Here is a 24429-nt window from a genome sequence, read left to right as displayed (position 1 = left end):
ATACAAAGCTTAGAGCCGGAGATTCAAGGAATAGACGGCGCACTTACCCGTGTAAAAAATTAAACGATGGTTTAGTGTGGCCGAAACGGGGCTTGGGCTAAATAATTATTTGTTTAATGAGTTATCCGGCTTAATGAAGATAGGGTCTTGGAATAAAATGATCTGCCAATAACATTGACGGTTTAACCCTGGACTGCAAAAAGTCAGTGTTCAAAAACAAGAATAAAAAATACAAAAATTAGGGGTATTTTATTTGAACTAAGCAAAATTATCTGCCAATAGAACAAGAAAATTTGGCTTGTCAAGACTTTCCAAAACAAGTCAAATTAGCTGACTTCAATGAACTCAAAAATACTTTAAAATAAGTATATTGTCACTAATAACAAGTGCACTTTTCTTGGTAGAAAAAAAAGACCTTTTTGCTCAATATGTTGAAAAATATTCTTAAATCAAGTAAATGCTAGTGCCATTATCTTGACATAATGATTTGCGCTCGGCATTATATTTCTTGAAACCAGCAAACTTATACCAAAAACTAGTTTATTAATAAACTAGTTTTTAGTATAAGTTTGCTGGTTGAACAATTGTTCTTAATGGAAAGGCAACAAGGCAACCGCTTGTTACTCTCGGGGTCTCCTAGCCGCTCAGGCAAATCATAGGGTCTAAAAAGGCATTTTCCCATCAATAACATGACATAATCGCACCAAGTGCGTGCTCTTTCAGTCAATTAGTGCGCATATATACAGCCCGGCCCCCCGGCCAAAAACATTTTTTATTGAAATTTTGAAGAATTCATCTGAATGTGCATGAACTATTTCTGTTCAAAATAGTTTGAAATGTTAAATGTTTAAATATTAACTGTACTGTGCCAACTGTACTACTTTATGAGTGCGCATTTTCTATTGTTTCATTGGAAATAAAACAGAAAAGTCCATTTGGCTGTCATCCGTTTTACTTATGAGACAAAATTGTGTCAAAGTCATGATCTTTTTTTTCAAGCTTGAAATAAGAAATTATTACTTTAAAAAAGTAGTTTTATACTTGTGAGTGTTGATGACACAGCTTTGCAACAGTTGATAATCTAGTTTCAAGCATGTTTTACTCAATATAGGTCAGGGGTCACCAACGTGGTGCCCGTGGGCACCAGGTAGCCCGTAAGGACCAGATGAGTAGCCCGCTGGCCTGTTCTAAAAATAGCTCAAATAGCAGCACTTACCAGTGAGCTGCCTCTATTTTTTTAAATTTTATTTATTTACTAGCAAGCTGGTCTCGCTTTGCTCGACATTTTTAATTCTAAGAGAGACAAAACTCAAATAGAATTTAAAAATCCAAGAAAATATTTGAAAGACTTGGTCTTCACTTGTTTAAATAAATTCATGATTTTTTTACTTTGCTTCTTATAACTTTCAGAAAGACAATTTTAGAGAAAAAATACAACCTTAAAAATTATTTTAGGATTTTTAAACACATATACCTTTTTACCTTTTAAATTCCTTCCTCTTCTTTCCTGACAATTTAAATCAATGTTCAAGTAAATTTATTTTTTATTGTAAAGAATAATAAATACATTTTAATTTAATTCTTCATTTTAGCTTCTGTTTTTTCGACGAAGAATATTTGTGAAATATTTCTTCAAACTTATTATGATTAAAATTCAAAAATAAATTATTCTGGCAAATCTAGAAAATCTGTAGAATCAAATTTAAATCTTATTTCAAAGTCTTTTGAATTTCTTTGAAAAATGTTTGTTCTGGAAAATCTAGAAGAAATAATGATTTGTCTTTGTTAGAAATATAGCTTGGTCCAATTTGTTATATATTCTAACAAAGTGCAGATTGGATTTTAACCTATTTAAAACATGTCATCAAAATTCTAAAATTAATCTTAGTCAGGAAAAATTACTAATGATGTTCCATAAATTATTTTTTAAATTTTTTTCAAAAAGATTCAAATTAGCTAGTTTTGCTCTTCTTTTTTTCGGTTGAATTTTGAATTATAAAGAGTCGAAATTGAAGATAAACTATGTTTCAAAATGTAATTGTCATTTTTTTGTGTTTTCTCCTCTTTTAAACCATTCAATTAAGTGTTAATATCATTAATTATTAATAATAACATAGAGTTAAAGGTAAATTGAGCAAATTGGCTATTTCTGGCAATTTATTGAAGTGTGTATCAAACTGGTAGCCCTTCGCATTAATCACTACCCAAGAAGTAGCTCTTGCTTTCAAAAAGGTTGGTGACCCCTGATATAGGTCATCAAATCTCAGCTACAAGCTGTAATATCTTACTGATATCATTTAGGACCAAAACCCTTAAAACAAGTAAAACACTCTAACATAAAATCTGCTTAGTGAGAAGAATTATTTTATCAGACAGGAAATAAGCAAATATCACCCTTATTTGAGATATTTAATCTTACTTAGATTTCTGTTTTTGCAGTGTGGAACAGATCACGTCTATTGGCATGATTTCCTTGCGTGGCGTTCTATCCTGTAGTGAAAGGGCTGCACTCTGTGGGCAAGCGAGGAGAATAATGGCGGGGTGTGCGCCGGTATGGACTTCCTGCTCCATTCGTCAGCGTTTAGGATCGGGCCTGAAGCCCTCCAGCGTTGTTTGGACGCCACGGCGGGGTGATTTATCGATTTGATTATTGCCCAGCGAGCCGCCACCCTCCTTGATAAATGGTCATTGTTCCCGCCCACCACCACCAACCCCGCCTCCGCCGCAAGACTTGAAGGACAGCGCCGCCGATTCTCTCCTTCACGTTCTCCTTCTCCTGTTGCATCCGCCGCTAAAAAAATCTCTCCCTGGCTTTCTTTCTTTGACTTTTTCCTGCACCCCCTGCCCACACCCCCCCACATCAATCCCCCTGTTGTTCTGCTGATGCTAATGCGGCTTATTGACCTTCACTAGTGAAATCTCGGCAACAGGAGTGCTGCATCTTTGTGCGCACATGAAAGGAACAACCAGACTCGCTTCTGCCTGCGCCGGGTGACCTCATCTTTTATCCCTTCTGATCTGACAGTACACACACACACACACACACACTAGATTCTGTGATCACGCCGACACGCGCCAGTCAAAGGTCGTACAAAACCCAAACCTAACTGTATATGATTGCAGATTAAGCAAGCGGAAGAGGGTCAGAGCATTAGTTTCCGCCGAAATGCACTCAGATGGTCTCCCGAAAAGCATCCCTCAATGTGAGTAATCGGAGACGGGCACACAATAAACCCGTGATTTGCAGCATGGACGCATCTGCTCTCGTAAGTCGTGTCTTATTCAATCGAGTGTGGGTGTGCATCCATTAGCGCGGGGAGTTGCGACGGAGGTGTGAAGAGACCGTCGGCGGGCTGTGGGCAAGAGGAGAGAACTTTGCGAGATGAGAACGCATTATCTCTGTTTACTCACAGACGCTGTATTGTGGCGAGAAAAAGGGTTTTCGCTGAGATGGGGAGCGCGTCTGGCAACGTGCTCATATGCGGCCTCGTGTGGCATTGCTTTAATCGGATTGATTACATTTCAATCCGAGCCTTCCAACATTGATCTGGTAAACATGAGAGTGGTAGTCTTAACTTTCCTTACCTATCGGTGGTACCCGTTTTTGTGTTTTTCCGATCTGCACAAGTCCCCAAAATTCCAAATCAAATGGTAAACATGAGAGTGGTAGTCTCAACTTTCCTTACCTATCGGTGGTACCCGTTTTTGTGTTTTTGCGATCTGCACAAGTCCCAAAAATTCCAAATCAAATGGTAAACATGAGAGTGGTAGTCTCAACTTTCCTTACCTATCGGTGGTACCCGTTTTTGTGTTTTTTTGCGATCTGCACAAGTCCCAAAAATTCCACATCAAATGGTAAACATGAGAGTGGTAGTCTCAACTTTCCTTACCTATCGGTGGTACCAGTTTTTGTGTTTTTTCGATCTACACAAGTCCCGACAATACCAAATCCAATGGTAAACACGAGAGTAGTAGTCTCAACTTTCCTTACCTATCGGTGGTACCCGTTTTTGTGTTTTTGCGATCTCCACAAGTCCCAAAAATTCCAAATCAAATGGTAAACATGAGAGTGGTAGTCTCAACTTTCCTTACCTATCGGTGGTACCCGTTTTTGTGTTTTGCGATCTGCACAAGTCCCAAAAATTCCAAATCAAATGGTAAACATGAGAGTGGTAGTCTCAACTTTCCTTACCTATCGGTGGTACCCGTTTTTGTGTTTTTGCGATCTGCACAAGTCCCTAAAATTCCAAATCAAATGGTAAACATGAGAGTGGTAGTCTCAACTTTCCTTACCTATCGGTGGTACCCGTTTTTGTGTTTTTGCGATCTGCACAAGTCCCCAAAATTCCAAATCAAATGGTAAACATGAGAGTGGTAGTCTCAACTTTCCTTACCTATCGGTGGTACCCGTTTTTGTGTTTTTTTGCGATCTGCACATGTCCCAAAAATTCCACATCAAATGGTAAACATGAGAGTGGTAGTCTCAACTTTCCTTACCTATCGGTGGTACCCGTTTTTGTGTTTTTTTGCGATCTGCACAAGTCCCAAAAATTCCACATCAAATGGTAAACATGAGAGTGGTAGTCTCAACTTTCCTTACCTATCGGTGGTACCCGTTTTTGTGTTTTTTTGCGATCTGCACAAGTCCCAAAAATTCCACATCAAATGGTAAACATGAGAGTGGTAGTCTCAACTTTCCTTACCTATCGGTGGTACCCGTTTTTGTGTTTTTTTGCGATCTACACAAATCCCCAAAATTCCAAATGAAATGGTAAACATGAGAGTGGTAGTCTCAACTTTCCTTACCTATCGGTGGTACCCGTTTTTGTGTTTTTGCGATCTGCACAAGTCCCCAAAATTCCAAATCAAATGGTAAACATGAGAGTGGTAGTCTCAACTTTCCTTACCTATCGGTGGTACCCGTTTTTGTGTTTTTGCGATCTGCACAAGTCCCCAAAATTCCAAATCAAATGGTAAACATGAGAGTGGTAGTCTCAACTTTCCTTACCTATCGGTGGTACCCGTTTTTGTGTTTTTGCGATCTGCACAAGTCCCAAAAATTCCAAATCAAATGGTAAACATGAGAGTGGTAGTCTCAACTTTCCTTACCTATCGGTGGTACCCGTTTTTGTGTTTTTTTGCGATCTGCACAAGTCCCAAAAATTCCACATCAAATGGTAAACATGAGAGTGGTAGTCTCAACTTTCCTTACCTATCGGTGGTACCCGTTTTTGTGTTTTTGCGATCTGCACAAGTCCCCAAAATTCCAAATCAAATGGTAAACATGAGAGTGGTAGTCTCAACTTTCCTTACCTATCGGTGGTACCCGTTTTTGTGTTTTTGCGATCTGCACAAGTCCCCAAAATTCCAAATCAAATGGTAAACATGAGAGTGGTAGTCTCAACTTTCCTTACCTATCGGTGGTACCCGTTTTTGTGTTTTTGCGATCTGCACAAGTCCCCAAAATTCCAAATCAAATGGTAAACATGAGAGTGGTAGTCTCAACTTTCCTTACCTATCGGTGGTACCCGTTTTTGTGTTTTTTTGCGATCTGCACAAGTCCCAAAAATTCCACATCAAATGGTAAACATGAGAGTGGTAGTCTCAACTTTCCTTACCTATCGGTGGTACCAGTTTTTGTGTTTTTTCGATCTACACAAGTCCCGACAATTCCAAATCCAATGGTAAACACGAGAGTAGTAGTCTCAACTTTCCTTACCTATCGGTGGTACCCGTTTTTGTGTTTTTGCGATCTGCACAAGTCCCAAAAATTCCAAATCAAATGGTAAACATGAGAGTGGTAGTCTCAACTTTCCTTACCTATCGGTGGTACCCGTTTTTGTGTTTTTCGATCTACACAAGTCCCCAAAATTCCAAATCAAATGGTAAACATGAGAGTGGTAGTCTTAACTTTCCTTACCTATCGGTGGTACCCGTTTTTGTGTTTTTCCGATCTGCACAAGTCCCCAAAATTCAAAATCAAATGGTAAACATGAGAGTGGTAGTCTCAACTTTCCTTACCTATCGGTGGTACCAGTTTTTGTGTTTTTTCGATCTACACAAGTCCCGACAATTCCAAATCCAATGGTAAACACGAGAGTAGTAGTCTCAACTTTCCTTACCTATCGGTGGTACCCGTTTTTGTGTTTTTGCGATCTGCACAAGTCCCAAAAATTCCAAATCAAATGGTAAACATGAGAGTGGTAGTCTCAACTTTCCTTACCTATCGGTGGTACCCGTTTTTGTGTTTTTCGATCTACACAAGTCCCCAAAATTCCAAATCAAATGGTAAACATGAGAGTGGTAGTCTCAACTTTCCTTACCTATCGGTGGTACCCGTTTTTGTGTTTTTGCGATCTGCACAAGTCCCAAAAATTCCAAATCAAATGGTAAACATGAGAGTGGTAGTCTCAACTTTCCTTACCTATCGGTGGTACCCGTTTTTGTGTTTTTCGATCTACACAAGTCCCCAAAATTCCAAATCAAATGGTAAACATGAGAGTGGTAGTCTTAACTTTCCTTACCTATCGGTGGTACCCGTTTTTGTGTTTTTCCGATCTGCACAAGTCCCCAAAATTCAAAATCAAATGGTAAACATGAGAGTGGTAGTCTCAACTTTCCTTACCTATCGGTGGTACCAGTTTTTGTGTTTTTTCGATCTACACAAGTCCCGACAATTCCAAATCCAATGGTAAACACGAGAGTAGTAGTCTCAACTTTCCTTACCTATCGGTGGTACCCGTTTTTGTGTTTTTGCGATCTGCACAAGTCCCAAAAATTCCAAATCAAATGGTAAACATGAGAGTGGTAGTCTCAACTTTCCTTACCTATCGGTGGTACCCGTTTTTGTGTTTTTTTGCGATCTGCACAAGTCCCAAAAATTCCACATCAAATGGTAAACATGAGAGTGGTAGTCTCAACTTTCCTTACCTATCGGTGGTACCCGTTTTTGTGTTTTTGCGATCTGCACAAGTCCCCAAAATTCCAAATCAAATGGTAAACATGAGAGTGGTAGTCTCAACTTTCCTTACCTATCGGTGGTACCCGTTTTTGTGTTTTTGCGATCTGCACAAGTCCCCAAAATTCCAAATCAAATGGTAAACATGAGAGTGGTAGTCTCAACTTTCCTTACCTATCGGTGGTACCCGTTTTTGTGTTTTTGCGATCTGCACAAGTCCCCAAAATTCCAAATCAAATGGTAAACATGAGAGTGGTAGTCTCAACTTTCCTTACCTATCGGTGGTACCCGTTTTTGTGTTTTTTTGCGATCTGCACAAGTCCCAAAAATTCCACATCAAATGGTAAACATGAGAGTGGTAGTCTCAACTTTCCTTACCTATCGGTGGTACCAGTTTTTGTGTTTTTTCGATCTACACAAGTCCCGACAATTCCAAATCCAATGGTAAACACGAGAGTAGTAGTCTCAACTTTCCTTACCTATCGGTGGTACCCGTTTTTGTGTTTTTGCGATCTGCACAAGTCCCAAAAATTCCAAATCAAATGGTAAACATGAGAGTGGTAGTCTCAACTTTCCTTACCTATCGGTGGTACCCGTTTTTGTGTTTTTCGATCTACACAAGTCCCCAAAATTCCAAATCAAATGGTAAACATGAGAGTGGTAGTCTTAACTTTCCTTACCTATCGGTGGTACCCGTTTTTGTGTTTTTCCGATCTGCACAAGTCCCCAAAATTCAAAATCAAATGGTAAACATGAGAGTGGTAGTCTCAACTTTCCTTACCTATCGGTGGTACCAGTTTTTGTGTTTTTTCGATCTACACAAGTCCCGACAATTCCAAATCCAATGGTAAACACGAGAGTAGTAGTCTCAACTTTCCTTACCTATCGGTGGTACCCGTTTTTGTGTTTTTGCGATCTGCACAAGTCCCAAAAATTCCAAATCAAATGGTAAACATGAGAGTGGTAGTCTCAACTTTCCTTACCTATCGGTGGTACCCGTTTTTGTGTTTTTCGATCTACACAAGTCCCCAAAATTCCAAATCAAATGGTAAACATGAGAGTGGTAGTCTTAACTTTCCTTACCTATCGGTGGTACCCGTTTTTGTGTTTTTCCGATCTGCACAAGTCCCCAAAATTCAAAATCAAATGGTAAACATGAGAGTGGTAGTCTCAACTTTCCTTACCTATCGGTGGTACCCGTTTTTGTGTTTTTCCGATCTGCACAAGTCCCCAAAATTCCAAATCAAATGGTAAACATGAGAGTGGTAGTCTCAACTTTCCTTACCTATCGGTGGTACCCGTTTTTGTGTTTTTTTGCGATCTGCACAAATCCCAAAAATTCCAAATCAAATGGTAAACATGAGAGTGGTAGTCTCAACTTTCCTTACCTATCGGTGGTACCCGTTTTTGTGTTTTTTTGCGATCTGCACAAATCCCAAAAATTCCACATCAAATGGTAAACATGAGAGTGGTAGTCTCAACTTTCCTTACCTATCGGTGGTACCAGTTTTTGTGTTTTTTCGATCTACACAAGTCCCGACAATTCCAAATCCAATGGTAAACACGAGAGTAGTAGTCTCAACTTTCCTTACCTATCGGTGGTACCCGTTTTTGTGTTTTTTTGCGATCTGCACAAATCCCAAAAATTCCAAATCAAATGGTAAACATGAGAGTGGTAGTCTCAACTTTTCTTACCTATGAGTGGTACCCGTTTTTGTGTTTTTTTGCGATCTGCGCAAGTCCCAAAAATTCCAAATCCAATGGTAAACATGAGAGTGGTAGTCTCAACTTTCCTTACCTATCGGTGGTACCCGTTTTTGTGTTTTTTTGCGATCTGCACAAATCCCAAAAATTCCAAATGAAATGGTAAACATGAGAGTGGTAGTCTCAACTTTTCTTACCTATCGGTGGTACCCGTTTTTGTGTTTTTTTGCGATCTGCGCAAGTCCCAAAAATTCCAAATCCAATGGTAAACATGAGAGTGGTAGTCTCAACTTTCCTTACCTATCGGTGGTACCCGTTTTTGTGTTCTTTTGCGATCTGCACAAGTCCCGAAAATTCAAAATCAAACCGCGAAGGTATTGCGGAGATAGACTATATTGCCAAAAAGTATTTGGCCACCTGTCGATCGAGAGTGGGTGTGACGTTCATATGTTGTCAATATTTAGTGTTTTATCGTTCATAGTTAATATGGTAAATCCCACATTCTGGGTGTCTCATTCAGTAAAAAACAGGTGGTCTGTCATAAAGTTTTTAGCATTCAATCAGACATTATTGTCAGTTTTTGTATTAGTGTTCTACCCTGCAATGTGAAAGTAGCCTTAGAAAATCAGTGTATTTGCCCCATTGGAGGTGATTATTTTTAACTTAGGGCAGTGGCTCCAAACATTGACCAAAAATAAATTATGTATTGGCTCGGAAGTGATCGGCAATAGTCAGCCGTAGCTGATCATATACTATTTCACAAAAATCGTCCGATACTGATCGATTGCTACATCCATGGTATCGAACCATACATAATGAGACCTCAGAGAACCTTGCAAGCATTTAAATCAGGGGTGTTCAGATCTTGTTTTTACTGTTCCTGTGAATATTCTGCAAATGAGATCAATTCATTATTAATGAGATCACACTAATTTGCTTTGTTGCCTGAAACACAAAGCTAAGGTGTGGATGCTTTGTTCTGATTGTATTGATCCACAGTGGATTGTGTTTAGCGTCGGTATACACTCTTCAAATCCTGGTACCAGAGAGACATTTCTGTACCCTTCAGTCCAGATCCATTTGTGTACTTTATGAAGTTGTACCAGTTGAAGTGCACTCGGTATGAACTCTTAAACCTATACAGTATAAAGTGCTTCACATAGGGACCTCTTCAATAGCTGATAGTGCCAGGATGATGTCTTAGAACCCATAATCAAAGACAAGATGAGTCAAATCTCAATGGATAAAACTGACAATAAAATCAGACCGTGGTAAAAATGATTAATAGAATAATAGAAAAATGAGTGCCAACCAAATACACTGCAAAAGAAGGTACTCATTAATAACTGATGACAAATAAATTGGCATACATTATGTTGTGCTAAAGTAACTAACCTAAATTAATAATTAATGTTTCCTAACTAAACTGTCAATAGGATTTAAGTGCAAATGAAAGTACAGCTTCACCACTTTAGTCATCATTTTTGTGCTTAAAAAAACTTAAAAAGACTTCTTCTCTTTGAGATTGTCATTACTGCCACAAGTGGTGGAAAAGTGTATTACAACTGAGCCCATACGGACCACAGCTGAGGAAAATATATTTTTTGGGGAAGCCTTTTAAGGGTGCCTGAGTGGCCCGACAATCGGCCCTATGGTGACGAATCGCTGATCTAAAAGACAAGGAATAGCTCAACATGCTACACAAAAAAAGCATAGCTAGAGATCTTTGATGTAAACATGGATGAGATACAAATATCGACAGTAATGATACCAATATTAGTATGTCATTGAATTTCTGTGTATTTGATTCAATAAATAAATGTTCTCTAATATCCAACAATATGTATTATTCTAACTGCTCTTTTTTGTAACACCGTTAGTGAATGAAGCGCACATTTGTAGTTGTTTCCCAATGTTTGTGCACAATCACTCAGATATGGTAACACTAGCGAGCAGTAAAGGATATGAAGAGATTTTCAGCTTATATTTGATGTGTTTCTTGCTAATTTATGAGACTTCCAGTTCATTTGAACATTTATCATTACACCCAAAACTGTTTTCTTTTACCCTTTCAACATCTGTTTATTTGTATTTGTGTTTCACTTTCTCTTCCATCCATCCATCCATCCATTTTCTTCCGCTTATCCGAGGTCGGGTCGCGGGGGCAGCAGCCTAAGCAGGGAAGCCCAGACTTTCCTCTCTCCAGCCACTTCGTCCAGCTATTCCCAGGGGATCCCAAGGCGTTCCCAAGCCAGCCGGGAGACATAGTCTTCCAAACGTGTCCTAGGTCTTCCCCGTGTTCTCCTACCGGTCGGACGTGCCATAAACGCCTCCCTAGGGAGGCGTTCGGGTGACATTCTGACCAGATGCCCGAACCACCTCATCTGGCTCCTCTCTATGTGGAGGAGCAGCGGCTTTACTTTAAGCTCCCCCCGGATGGCAGAGCTTCTCACCCTATCTCTAAGGGAGAGTCCCGCCACCCAGCGGGGGAAACTCATTTCGGCCGCTTGTACCCGTGATCTTGTCCTTTCGGTCATAACCCAAAGCTCATGACCATAGGTGAGGATGGGAACGTAGATCGACCGCTAAATTGAGAGCTTTTCCTTCCGGCTTAGCTACTTCACCACAACGGATCGATACAGCGTCCGCATTACTGAAGAAGCCGCACCGATCTCACGATCCACTCTTCCCTCACTCGTGAACAAGACTCCGAGGTACTTGAACTCCTCCACTTGGGGCAGGGTCTCCTCCGCAACCCGGAGATGGCAATCCACCCTTTTCTGGGCGAGAACCATGGACTCGGACTTGGAGGTGCTGATTCTCATCCCAGTTGCTTCACACTCTGCTGTGAACCGATCCAGTGAGAGCTGAAGATCCTGGCCAGATGAAGCCATTAGGACCACCTCATCTGCAAAAAGCAGAGACCTAATCCTGCAGCCACCAAACCGGATCCCCTCAACGCCTTGACTGCGCCTAGAAATTCTGTCCATAAAAGATATGAACAGAATCGGTGACAAAGGGGCAGCCTTGGCGGAGTCCAACCCTCACTGGAAACGTGTCCGACTTACTGCCGGCAACGCGGACTAAGCTCTGACACTGATCGTACAGGGAGCGGACAGTCCGATACCCCATACTCTCTGAGCACAGGACTTCCCGAGGGATACGGTCGAATGCCTTCTCCAAGTCCACAAAGCACATGTAGACTGGTTGGGCAAAATCCCATGCACCCTCAAGGACCCTGCCGAGAGTATAGAGCTTTCTCTTCCGCTGTTACCAAAGAGCACCATTTTAGTTGAGTTTTCAAAGATAGTCTGTTTTTGTCTAACCATCCTTTTGATTTGTTCATTTCTTCTGTTGTTATCTGTATTAGCTTGTGTGGTCTCTCCTGAACAAAACACTTAATACTGACTTTAATCGCTTGTAACTTTACAAATGTCGATAATCTAAAGATTGAACAATTTTGGTCCCAGTGTTGATCCCTGGGGTACACCGCAAGATATATGCAGCTCTGTAGACGTTTGTTCTCCGATCTTCACGTATTGCTTTCTGTCGGTTAAGTAGTTGTGATCAAACGTTTGAAAATTCCAAGTATTAGACTCAGTATTGGTATGACTAAAACCGGCCCGGTAACTACTTGGTATTGGATTAATACCCAAAAGTGTAGTATCTCCCAAAACTAATGTAAAACATTCAAACATTAGAAACCAAGTGTATTACAACTGATATTTGGTTAACACTGGTATAAAGGTATACTTCAGGCCTCTTAAAGACCATTTTTTAACGTTTATAACAACATTTTTAAATATAGTTTCCATGGGTACGAAATTGTTCTTTTGAGAGTGTATATCAAATCAAAGCGGCCTCCGCATCCTTCTGTGTTTACGTATGTTCTGTATATCATTTGGATATCTAAAGTATTTTTTCTGCATATGATGAAAACCATAGAATCAAATTGGAAACCTACATAGGGAAAAGGTATTACAAATGACAAGGCATGGCTGACATTTTTACTAAGCAGATGCTAATGTAAATATGCGCTACAGCCATATACCTTACAGTCATACCGTATTTTTCGGAGTATAAATCGCTCCGGAGTATAAGTCGCACCGGCCGAAAATGCATAATAAAGAAGGAAAAAAACATATATAAGTCGCACTGGAGTATAAGCCGCATTTTTGGGGGAAATATATTTGATAAAAGCCAACACCAAGAATAGACATTCGGAAAGGCAATTTAAAATAAATAAAGAATAGTGAACAACAGGCTGAATAAGTGTACGTTATATGAGGCATAAATAACCAACTAAGAACGTGCCTGGTATGTTAACGTAACATATTATGGTAAGAGTCATTCAAATAACTATAACATATAGAACATGCTATACGTTTACCAAACAATCTGTCACTCCTAATCGCTAAATCCCATGAAATCTTATACGTCTAGTCCCTTACGTGAATGAGCTAAATAATATTATTTGATATTTTACGGTAATGTGTTAATAATTTCGCACATAAGTCGCTCCTGAGTATGTCGCACCCCCGGCCAAACTATGAAAAAAACTGCGACTTATAGTCCAAAAAAATACGGTATACATTATTTAAAACATGCTAACTGTATGCAAAATTACGTTAGCATGCTAATATTAACGTGTTAGCTTTTTGAGCTAATTTTGCAACCGTCTACACTACAGTCATATAACATGGTATGTGACACTTGTTAACTTTTAGCGTCTTAATGTTAGCATGCTAACATTAAAGTGCTAACATTTTTTGTGTGCTAATTTTACTCTTTTTACTGTAATTCTCCAGCCATACACCTTACGGTCATATAACTTAGTATGTGACACAAACAAACTGTTAGCATGCTAACCTTAGCTTGCTAACATTAGCATGCTAACCTTTTCAACCGTTTAGCCCAGAGTCATATAACTTGGTGTGTGACCCTTGTTAACTGTTAGCATGCAAACCATAGCCTGCTAGCAAGATAATTTAGGCTTGCTAACTTTTTCATCTATTTTTACACTTTTTTTTTCTATTTCCGCAGACATACACCTTTGAGTCGTGTAACTTGGTATATGAAACATGCCGACTGTTAGCATGCTATCGTTAGCACATATGCTAAGTGTTAACATCTTTATGTAAACATGCTACTGTTTTAGAATAGCTCTGTGGCTGGTTTTGTACAGTTACACCTAAAACTCATGGATTCAGACACTCGGCACCATCTTATAACTACGGCGACCCCCGGCCAGAGGTCCAGGGCACAGATAGCAGGCCCATTAAAATTTTCTAGTTTAGTATTTATTTATTTCATTTTTTTTGTAGCAAAATCAGTTTGAAAAAAATACCACTAAAATTCTCATAAAAGTGTTAAAAATAAGTATTTTTTTTACTTTAACTTTGAATTTTTTTTAATGTTTTGTCAAAGAAAACTATTTTTTCCTATAAAGCCCCACTAGGTGACTGTGTGCGCTCTTCATAGGTGTCTTGTCAGTGGACTACAGAGTCTAGCACAGTGGTTCTTAACCTGGGTTCGATGGAACCCTAGGGGTTCGGTGAGTCGGGCTCAGGGGTTCGGCGGAGGTCAAAACACACCCGAATCATCGTGTAAATAAAAACTTCTCCCTATCGGCGTATTACGGATACGGCAACAGCAGAAGTCACACTGATTTGCAGGTGTGTAATTTGTTGGGAGTTTATGCACTGTGTTGGTTTTGTTGTTTGAACAAGGTGATGTTCATGCACGCTTCATTTTGTGCACCAGTAAAAAAAACATGGGAACACTTTAGTATGGGGAACATACTCATCATTAATTAGTTGCTTATTAACATGCAAATTAGTAACATATTGGCTCTTAACTAGTCATTATTAAGTACTTATTAATGCCTTATTCTGCATGGCCTTATTATAACCCTAACCTTCTAAAACTGGCCCTAACCCTCTAACCCAGGGGTGTCCAAACTTTTTCCACTAAGGGCTGCACACGGAAAAATTAAAGCATGTGGGGGCCATTTTGATATTTTTCATTTTCAAACCGTAACAAAATATATGCATTTTTTATTTATTTTACCTTTAGGGGTCCCGGGGACCATAAAGGGTCTCAGTCATTAAAATGTTAAAAATAAGTCAGATTATTATTATTTTTTAAATTATTTAACGCTTACAGTAAATCTCTATATCAACTTCAAGTTGATAGAAAGTAATACAAATTAAAACAATTGTTTTATGGCTTTTCTGTCAAAAACAACTTAGTTTTTTTTATAGTAAAACTGAAATATGCAGTATTTAGTAATTAGATCCCTAAAAGATCAATAATGCAGGACACCATTGATTTTAATTATTTCATATTTTTGAGTAATCACAGTCAAAAGATAAATAAAAAATCACTAAATATATTTGGGATCCAAAAGGTGCCCCACTCATAGAGTGATGTATTTGTATTAGGTTTTTCTTTTACTTTCAACACTTAAGTTACGAGATCAACTTCAGATATATCTGTCCATTTTATGCTGGAACTATTATTTTGTTTGTTTTATGCGCTTTTGTCAAAGAAAACTTTGATGTTTTTATATGGCTACTACACAATATATGCAATATTTACCACATAAAACATTTGAAAGTGAAATATTTGAAGTAATTGGAGCCCTGAAAATAATTCATTATAATATGGATTTTTTGGCATTATTTTTTTTTTTTTGAGCAATGGCAAAAAAAAGAAAAATGAAGAAAGACAAAAGAAAAAAAAAACAGCCTGCATGGCAGCTTTTGTGTCAACATTGCAACTTTTTCTCGTTAGAGTTCACCTCATTCCACTTTTTTTAATGTTCTTTTTTATTTTTACAATAGTATTTCCAGAATGTGTGACGGGCCGGTAAACAATTAGCTGCGGGCCGCAAATGGCCCCCCCAGCCCCCTGCTCTAACCCTAACCAAATAACTCTAAATTAAGTCTTTGTTACTTAGAATATGTTCCCCTAGTGTCCAAAAAACTCTAAATTAAGTTTTTGTTACTTAGAATATGTTCCCCTAGTGTCCAAACAACTCTAAATTAAGTCTTTGTTACTTAGAATATGTTCCCCTAGTGTCCAAAAAACTCTAAATTAAGTCTTTGTTACTTAGAATATGTTCCCCATACTAAAGTGTTACCAAAAACATGTTTTGAATTTGAAAAAAACAACATTTTATTTGTCACTAAAGAAGGGTTCGGTGAATGCGCATATGAAACTGGTGGGGTTCGGTACCTCCAACAAGGTTAAGAACCACTGCTCTAGCATGAAGTACGTGTCGTGCTCCTGAACGCACCACTGAAGCCTGCGTGTGCCTGAACATCTCTCTCAGTTCCGTGCATGCGCGTGTCTGCGTCGTCTGTGCCTACCTAATTTTTGCATGCACGCTCGCAGCCTCTCCTCGAGATTTGACACTCGGCTGTGGAGCTCCTCGTAGTCATAGGCGCCCATCTCCTCCTGGAGTTCGCTTAGAACTGACGTCAGATTCTGGACCTCCTCCTTAAACTGCAATACCAATTTGGCATCGGCCTTGTACTCCACCAACACCGGTATCAACGGTCTAATCTCCTCCATTTTCGCCTTTATGGCCTGAAAGGATTAGAATAAGCCCGGTTGAGTGTCAGGTGCCGGTTGTGCGCAAAAGAAAAGGAAAGTTAAAAAAAAACAAAAAACCTGTCTGATCCTGACTACTCTCACTCTGACCTGCCACTACAAGCCCCTGTGTGCGTGTGTGCGTGTTTGTGTGTGTGTGTGTATACACAAACCCGGCCATTTTTCTCTCCGGTGGCGCATGAAGAGCAGGTCCTGGTTAGTCCGTTTCAAGAAAAAAACCCAACAAAAAAGCAAGAATTGGGAAAGCTCTTTATTGGTCATGGTCTTTTTAAAATGCAACATCGTAGTAAGGGTTACATGCTCGTACATGTCACACACAACAACGTGGCTGGAGTTGGACCACTATAACTTTTTTTTTTTTTTTTTTAAATATCTTTTTTTAAACATGTAGATTTTGTCCAGTAACCAAAGATGCATAGACAGAAGCCAAAAAAAAAAAAAGCAAGTAGAATTGATAACAACAATAATTCAGGGATAATGGTCAGAATTTAAGGATTTTCACACTGGGAAATCAAACTTGTGACGTTACATGCAGGAAGAGATCAGTGGTGGGCTCCCTCTTAATGGTGCTAAAGGTAAAAATGACGTGTTTGGCGCTCAAAAAGCTCTCAGCACTGTGGCCCGGTCGGGTTTGGGTGCGGGAAAAGGGGGGAATCTGGATTTGCCCTGCCTCTTCTTCCCTCTGTCTCTCTCTCTTTCTGTCTCTCTCTCTCTTTACATGTCTTAAAGTTAGCCCTGCAAGCAAAACAAACAAAGAAAAAAAAAAAACCACAGGCTGTTGACTTTGGCTTGCTAACCTGGCTTGCAGACACACAAACAAAAAAACGCACAGGATTCGGCACAGGAAATAAAACGCATGCACCATTTGTAGCATGTGGTACTTTTTTTTTCTCCATGCATGTGTGAGAAACGTATTTGGTGACACAAAGATGGGAAATGACTTGGATGAGGTAACGCTGCAAATGATTACGAATCGTCAGTAGTATGGAAGCATCTGAACAGGCTAATCGTGCAGTACCGCCCCAGTCCCCTGGAGGGGATGGCGAGTCCATGGAGTGAACGTACCGCCCAAAAACTCCACAAACTAACAAAAATAGTGGCAAAAATCATGCAAGTAAAAAAACGATTCGCAAGTTAGAAAATGTTATTTGATTAAAAAAATGATTTGTAAGTATAAAAACATTTTTTTCTCAATTACAACAACAATTCACAAGTAAAAAAAATCTGAAAGTTAAAAAGTGTAAAAACAGTTTTCTTCAATTAAAAAATTATTCACAAGTAAAGACAATTATTTTTATACTTGCGAATCGTTTATTTAATTGAAAAAAAAATGTTTTAAACTTGCAAATCTTTCTTTTAATTGAATAATGTTTTTATACGGGCGAATCGTTTTTTACGTGTGGAAAATTGTTTTTATATTTGCAAACATTTTTTGTATTTGCATAAAATTGCTTTTGTACTCGAATCGTTTTTTTATAAAAAAAAAAAAAAAAGATCCATCCATCCATCCATTTTTGCGAATTGTTTTTAATTTAAGAAATTTGTTTTTAATCATTCTTTTAATTGAATAATATTTTTGTATGTGCAAATCTTTTTTTGCTTGCACAAAATTGTTTGTATACTTGGTAAATGTTTATTTAATTGAAAAAATTGTTTTTATACTTGCAAATCGTTTTTTAATTAAATCCAAAATATAAATTTGCGAATTGTTTTTAATTTAAGAAAATTGTTTTTAATCTTTCTTTTAATTGAGTAATATTTTTATATGTGCAAATCTTTTTTTACTTGCACAAAATTGTTTTTATACTTGCGAATCGTTTTTTTTCATTAAAGAGAATTATTTTTAAACTTGCAAATCTTTCTTTTAATTGAATAATATTTTCATACTTGCAAATCGTTTTTTAAAGAAATATTTTTTTTAAATATTTGCGAATTGTTTTATATTCAAGAAAATCTTTTTTAAACTTGTGAAAATCTTTTTTTACTTGCACAAAATTGTTTTTATACTTGCGAATTATTTTTTAATTGAAAAAATAGTTTTTATACTTGGAAAACGTTTTTGTATTTGCATAAAATAGTTTTTATACTTGCGAATCATTTTTTTATTGAAGAAAATTGTTTTCATACTTGAAAATCGTTTTTTTATTAAACTTTTTTTTTATATTTGCGAATTGTTTTTAATTCAAGAAAAAAAATGTAATCATTTTTTGAATTGAATAATATTTTTATATGTGCAAATCTTTTTTTACTTGCACAAAATTGTTTTTATACTTGCAAAATGTCTATTTAATTGAAAAAAATGTTTTTATACTTGCGAATCGTTTTTTTTATGTGAAGAAAATAGTTTGTATACCTGCAAAATGTTTTTTATTTGCAAGAAATTGCTTGCAAATAATTTTTTTAATTGAAGAAAATAGTTTTTATACTTGCAAAACGTTTTTTATATGCATAACATTGTTTGTATACTTGCAAATTACTTTTTAATTGAAAAAAATAGTTTTTATACCTGCAAAATGTTTTTTATTTGCAAGAAATTGCTTGCAAATTAATTTTTAATTGAATAAAATTGTTTTTATACTTGCAAAACGTTTTTTATATGCATAACATTGTTTCTATACTTACAAATTATTTTTTAATTGAAAAAAATAGTTTTTATACTTGCGAATCGTTGGCGGTGAGTTAAAACCTTTTGGTGTGGGGGGAGTTTTGGCAGTAATTTCACTGTTACAGACTGTCACCGTCTGGGACGGGCATATTTACAGTGGGTGTGGATGCATTTTTGCCTCATTCCTGTTCCTGTGAGAATCCTGCGCATGACTGAAGCATTAAGAAGTGGGCTCATTTATCTAGGACGAGCTGCAGTGTGCTCAAACAGTCACCGGGTAGCATCTATGAGCAAATAATACTGTATCATCTATTTTTCTTTCGGACTTATCAGATCTTCGCACAGTCACACTTTAAGTGAGGTATGAGGCAAAAACTAACCCAGCCCCTCTGTAGAACTGTGTTGATCGATTAATCGAGTAAGAAAGGGTATGTTGTGTTGTAGCGGTCTGCAGGAGAGGAAACGTTTATGTTACAAAATGATCAGTTATGTTGATCTACTGGTTTGGAGTGTGGAACCCAAAGTGCTAGCATGGTCAGATTGCTCTTTTAACGTCTGACAAAGATCAAATCGGAGTGGATGGAAGTGACTAGATGGGTATGACGGTGTCACATGGGCATGGTTTTTTGTTTTACCTTGTATTGCTTGGCGGTGTTCTGCATGTGGCTTTCCTCCACCTGCCTGAACTTGGTCTGCAGGCCACGGAGCTGGACCTCCATCTTCTCCACATACTGGAGCTCTCTCTGGGTTCGCTGGTCCAGCACCTGGATGGACTGGGTCATGTTCTGGACCTTGCGGTTTGGGGCAGGCATACGGACACGTTAAAATACAGGCCCACATCTTTTTCTTTTTTTTTTTTTAAAGGCTTTGAGTACCTTCTCCAGCAGCTGCCTCAGTTGTTTGGTGCGGGCGTCCCTCGAGCACATGGACTGCTGGGGCGCCACCACGGTGCACACGCACCTACCCTCGCCATCCTGGCCAGAACTGTACACCTGCCACGACTCCTCCGGGTTTGCCGGCAGCACCTGAGGGCGCAGAAAGGCGGCGATGAGTTAGTCGAGCAACTAACTGTGGTTTAAACGAAACCTCATGTTTTATATCGGCCTTTTTTTTTCTTTTTTGAGACCAAGGAGCAGGAGGAAAACATATTAAAAGTAGAGATGTCCGATAATGGCTTTTTTGCCGATATTCCGATATTGTCCAACTTTTAATTACCAATTCCAATATCAACCGATACCGATATCTACAGTCGTGGAATTAAGAGAGCATGAGGAGGTTGAGGTGGGCGGTGTAGGTTGTAGCGGGGGGTGTATATTGTAGCGTCCCGGAAGAGTTAGTGCTGCAAGGGGTTCTGGGTATTTGTTCTGTTGTGTTTATGTTGTGTTACGGTGCGGATGTTCTCCCGAAATGTGTTTGTCATTCTTGTTTGGTGTGGGTTCACAGTGTGGCGCATATTTGTAACAGTGTTAAAGTTGTTTATACGGCCACCCTCAGTGTGACCTGTATGGCTGTTGACCAAGTATGCCTTGCATTCACTTGTGCGTGTGAAAAGCCGTAGATATGTGACTGGGCCGGCACGCAAAGGCAGTGCATTTAAGGTTTATTGGCGCTCTGTACTTAAATAGTTTTAAATAGTCATACGTTTTACTTTTTGAAACCGATACCAATAATTTCCGATATTACATTTTAAAGCCATTTATCGGACTGCCGATATTATCGGACATCTCTAATTGAAAAGTATATTTTTTTATTTCAAATGTAACTTTTCCTCTGATTATAATCCACTGAGCTATCAAGGCAGAAAGGAAATGTCAACACAAGCATGGAAAACACTCAAAAAATGTAAACAAAATAGTAAAATCACATTGAACATTTAACAATAAGCTCTTAAAATGAAGGAATATGTAAGAAATGCTTGATAAAGTGTAAGAAAATAGTGTGAAAATGTAAACATAGAGGAACCTGAGAAGAACTATTCCCTGCAGGTTTAGTGCCAGGGAGTAACGGCTGTGCTCTAAAGCAGTGTTTTTCAACCTTTTTCGAGCCGAGGCACATTTTTTTCATTGGAAAAATCCCGAGGCACACCACTAGCGGAAAACATATACATATATGAAACTCAGTAGCCGATATTGACAGTAAAAAGTAGTTCTCGCAATTGTTGGATATGAATTCAAACCATAACCAAGCATGCATCAATATAGCTCTTGTCTCAAAGTAGGTGTACTGTCACCACCTGTCACATCACGCCCTGACTTATTTGGAGTTTTTTCGGTGTTTTCCTGTGTGTAGTGTTTCAGTTCTTGTCTTGCGCTCCTATTTTGTTGTTGATTGTCATGTCATGTTCGGATGTACTTTGTGGACGCCGTCTGCTGCTCCACACGCTGAAAGTCTTTGCTGTCGTCCAGCATTCTGTTTTTGTTTACTTTGCAGCCAGTTCAGTTTTAGTTTCGTTTTGCATAGCCCATCCCTAAGCTTCAATGCCTTTTCTTAGCGGCACTCGCCTTTTGTTTATTTTTGGTTTAAGCGTTAGACACCTTTTTACCTGCACACTGCCTCCCACTGTCATCTGCATATTGTGATCACGACAAACCATGTTCCCGACATCCACAGAGCAATTAGCTACCTGCTGCCACCTACTGATATGGAAGAGTATTACACGGTTACTCTGCCGCGCTCTAGACAGCACCGACACTCAACTACGGCACATTATTTGCGGATTATAATTACTGGTTTGCAAAAAACAGTAATTAGGTGAAATGAAATCATCTCCCACGGCACACCAGACAATAGTGGTTGAAAAAGATTGCTCTAATGCCTGGTTCACACCAACGGCGCTTGCCGCGCTTTAAAGCGGCGAGCAAAGCGCCGTCATTTTTGTCAATTTTTCCACGAATATCCCGATCTCCGAAGTAATGTTATGCTTTGATACGCTCTGATACGCTCTGATACGAATTAGTTGCCGCTTTGTTACCGTTCCTCACGATTTGATCCCGCTTTGATACGCTTTAAATCACGCTTTGATACGTTTTATTACGCTTTATTGAACTTTATTATGCTTTGATGCGATCATGACGCTTTAAATCAGGCTCTGACACGATTATCAAGCTCTGTTGTGCATTGTTACAACAAAAATAAGAAAAAAATGAGAAAAACTCAGTATACAGTTTTCCACACATTTTTTATATTCATATATTTTTTAAATTTCTCTTTTTTTTCCGTTATATTATGTTTTATATCTTCATTTCTTTTATTTTTGTCATCTTAATAAATATCTATTTTTCATTTCTTATGCTAGTTGAAAATAATAAAAGGCAATTATCCACACATTTTTTATATTCATTTATTTTTTCAATTTCTCTTTTTTTTCTCGTTATATTATGTTTTATATCTTCATTTCTTTTATTTTTGTCATCTTAATAAATATCTTATCTTTCCTTTCTTATGCTAGTTGAAAATAATAAAAGGCAATTATCCACACATTTTTTATATTCATTCATTTTTTCAATTTCTCTTTTTTTTCCGTTATATTATGTTTTATATCTTCATTTCTTTTATTTTTGTCATCTTAATAAATATCTATCTTTCATTTCTTATGCTAGTTGAAAATAATAAAAGGCAATTATCCACACATTTTTTATATTCATTTATTTTTTCAATTTCTCTTTTTTTTCCGTTATATTATGTTTTATATCTTCATTTCTTTTATTTTTGTCATCTTAATAAATATCTATCTTTCATTTCTTATGCTAGTTGAAAATAATAAAAGGCATTTCTTTTATAAAACGTAACATATTCTCTTTATTATTAACATTTTCATACAGAAAAATTATAGACAGTAATGTCAAACTGCAAAACAGCAAACTCTAACAGAAGTATAGAAACAATGATCATCGTATAAAAAAGGCAATGATGCAAAAGAGAATGGATTTGTAATCCTGTGTTGGTTTTACATAAAAGTTTCAATGTCACTAGTCAATATCACAGTCACTTCCTATTTGTAGTTGTAGACTGGGGTCCGCGCTTTGAACCAAGATCTGTTAAGCTTTCCTACGCTTTTAGTCAAGTTTTGCTGAGCTTTGTCAGGCTTTTTCACGCTTTCATACGCTCTCGGCGCTTTATTCCATTCTTGACAGAGCGCAGAATTTTTTAAAACCGTTTAAAAAAATTTGCCAAACTTGCAGCATGTCCCGCTTCACTACAAGCTTTCCCACGATCCATTAGGACCCTCACGCTTTAATCAGGCTTTATTACGCTATAACGCCGCTTTGCATGCCGCTTTAAAGCGCCGTCAAAGCGCCGTTGGTGTGAACCTAGCATAAAGGGTGAGCCCGAGCTAACGTGTGGTATTACCGGTCTTAGTGGGGACGAGCGCCTTGCATCATTTACAGACCACATTGGTCTAACTACAGTCCCTTTTAAAAAAAAATCTATAAAAAAAGCCATACTGTCCAGGTGACTTTTCATTTTTTATCCAACATTTCTTCATTTTGTTTACTTTCTCTTCTCGCTCCATGCAAAAATCAACCGCCAGACAACAAGACGGCGCAACCAAACCCGATAGTCGATACTGTCGCCTGATTGGCTGTTAGAGTGTCACTCCCACTGATCAGTCATCACTTCTTGCCTTGCTCGGTTACCAGAGAGGGAGTGGCCTTTGTTCATGCAACCAACCTTGCTTCCATACTTGCGCTTTTTTCCGACGACGAAGAAGAAAAAAATGATCAAACATTTTTAATCGAACGCATTTTTTCTTAAATTAACTCTGTGTCTATCGCGATATATATTGATATCGTTTTAGCGCCCACCTCTACCGTATTTTTCGGTGTATAAGTCGCACCGGCCGAAAATGCATAATAAAGAAAGAAAAAAACATATATAAGTCACACTGGAGTATAAGTCGCATTTTTGGGGGAATTTATTTGATAAAACCCAACACCAAGAATACACATTTGAAAGGCAATTTGAAATAAATAAAGAATAGTGAACAACAGGCTGAATAAGTGTACGTTATATGAGGCATAAATAACCAACTGAGAACGTGCCTGGTATGTTAACGTAACATATTATGGTAAGAGTCATTCAAATAACTATAACATACAGAACATGCTATACGTTTACCAAACAATCTGTCACTCCTAATCGCTAAATCCCATGACATCTTATACGTCTAGTCCCTTACGTGAATGAGCTAAATAATATGATTTAATATTTTGCGGTAATGTGTTAATAATTTCACACAAGTCACTCCTGAGTATAAGTCGCACCCCCGGCCAAACTATGAAAAAAACTGCAACTTATAGTCCGAAAAATACGGTACTACCCTGTATCCTAATAGAAGCACAGTTAGAGTGCATCTGCTCCACCTAGTGGGGAAGTTGTTTAATTACACATTCATTGACCCATTTGTCAACACCGAAAATGCAAAATTAAATTGTTTTTTTTTCTGTACAGCATCCAGGAAGCAGGTAATTGGATGCGTGTCGTCAACATCTGGTGTAATTACTTCCAACACAACAGTAAAAACAACATTAGTAGCGTTTTTTTT

The 24429-nt window shown here is 38.1% G+C and overlaps 1 protein-coding gene and 1 long non-coding RNA gene across 4 annotated transcripts in view; one reads left to right on the top strand and one right to left on the bottom strand.

Annotated features, from left to right (window-relative positions):
• Positions 1–24429, top strand: part of LOC133656134 (uncharacterized) — a 252413-nt gene that overhangs the window by 115478 nt on the left and 112506 nt on the right. The window lies entirely within an intron of this gene.
• Positions 1–24429, bottom strand: part of LOC133656133 (noelin) — a 78308-nt gene that overhangs the window by 36265 nt on the left and 17614 nt on the right. For both annotated transcript variants that reach the window (XM_062057016.1, XM_062057014.1), the window contains exons 2-4: positions 19760–19909; positions 19520–19675; positions 16036–16255 (exon numbers count right to left, since the gene is read on the bottom strand). In XM_062057016.1, coding sequence (XP_061913000.1) covers positions 16036–16255; positions 19520–19675; positions 19760–19909 — 526 coding nt within the window. The remainder of the gene's footprint in view (positions 1–16035; positions 16256–19519; positions 19676–19759; positions 19910–24429) is intronic.

The sequence above is a fragment of the Entelurus aequoreus genome, linkage group LG08, assembly GCF_033978785.1.
Source record: "Entelurus aequoreus isolate RoL-2023_Sb linkage group LG08, RoL_Eaeq_v1.1, whole genome shotgun sequence".
Taxonomy (NCBI): Eukaryota; Metazoa; Chordata; class Actinopteri; order Syngnathiformes; family Syngnathidae; genus Entelurus; species Entelurus aequoreus.
Note: the sequence above shows the minus strand (reverse complement) of the source record. Positions and strands in the feature narration are given on the sequence as shown.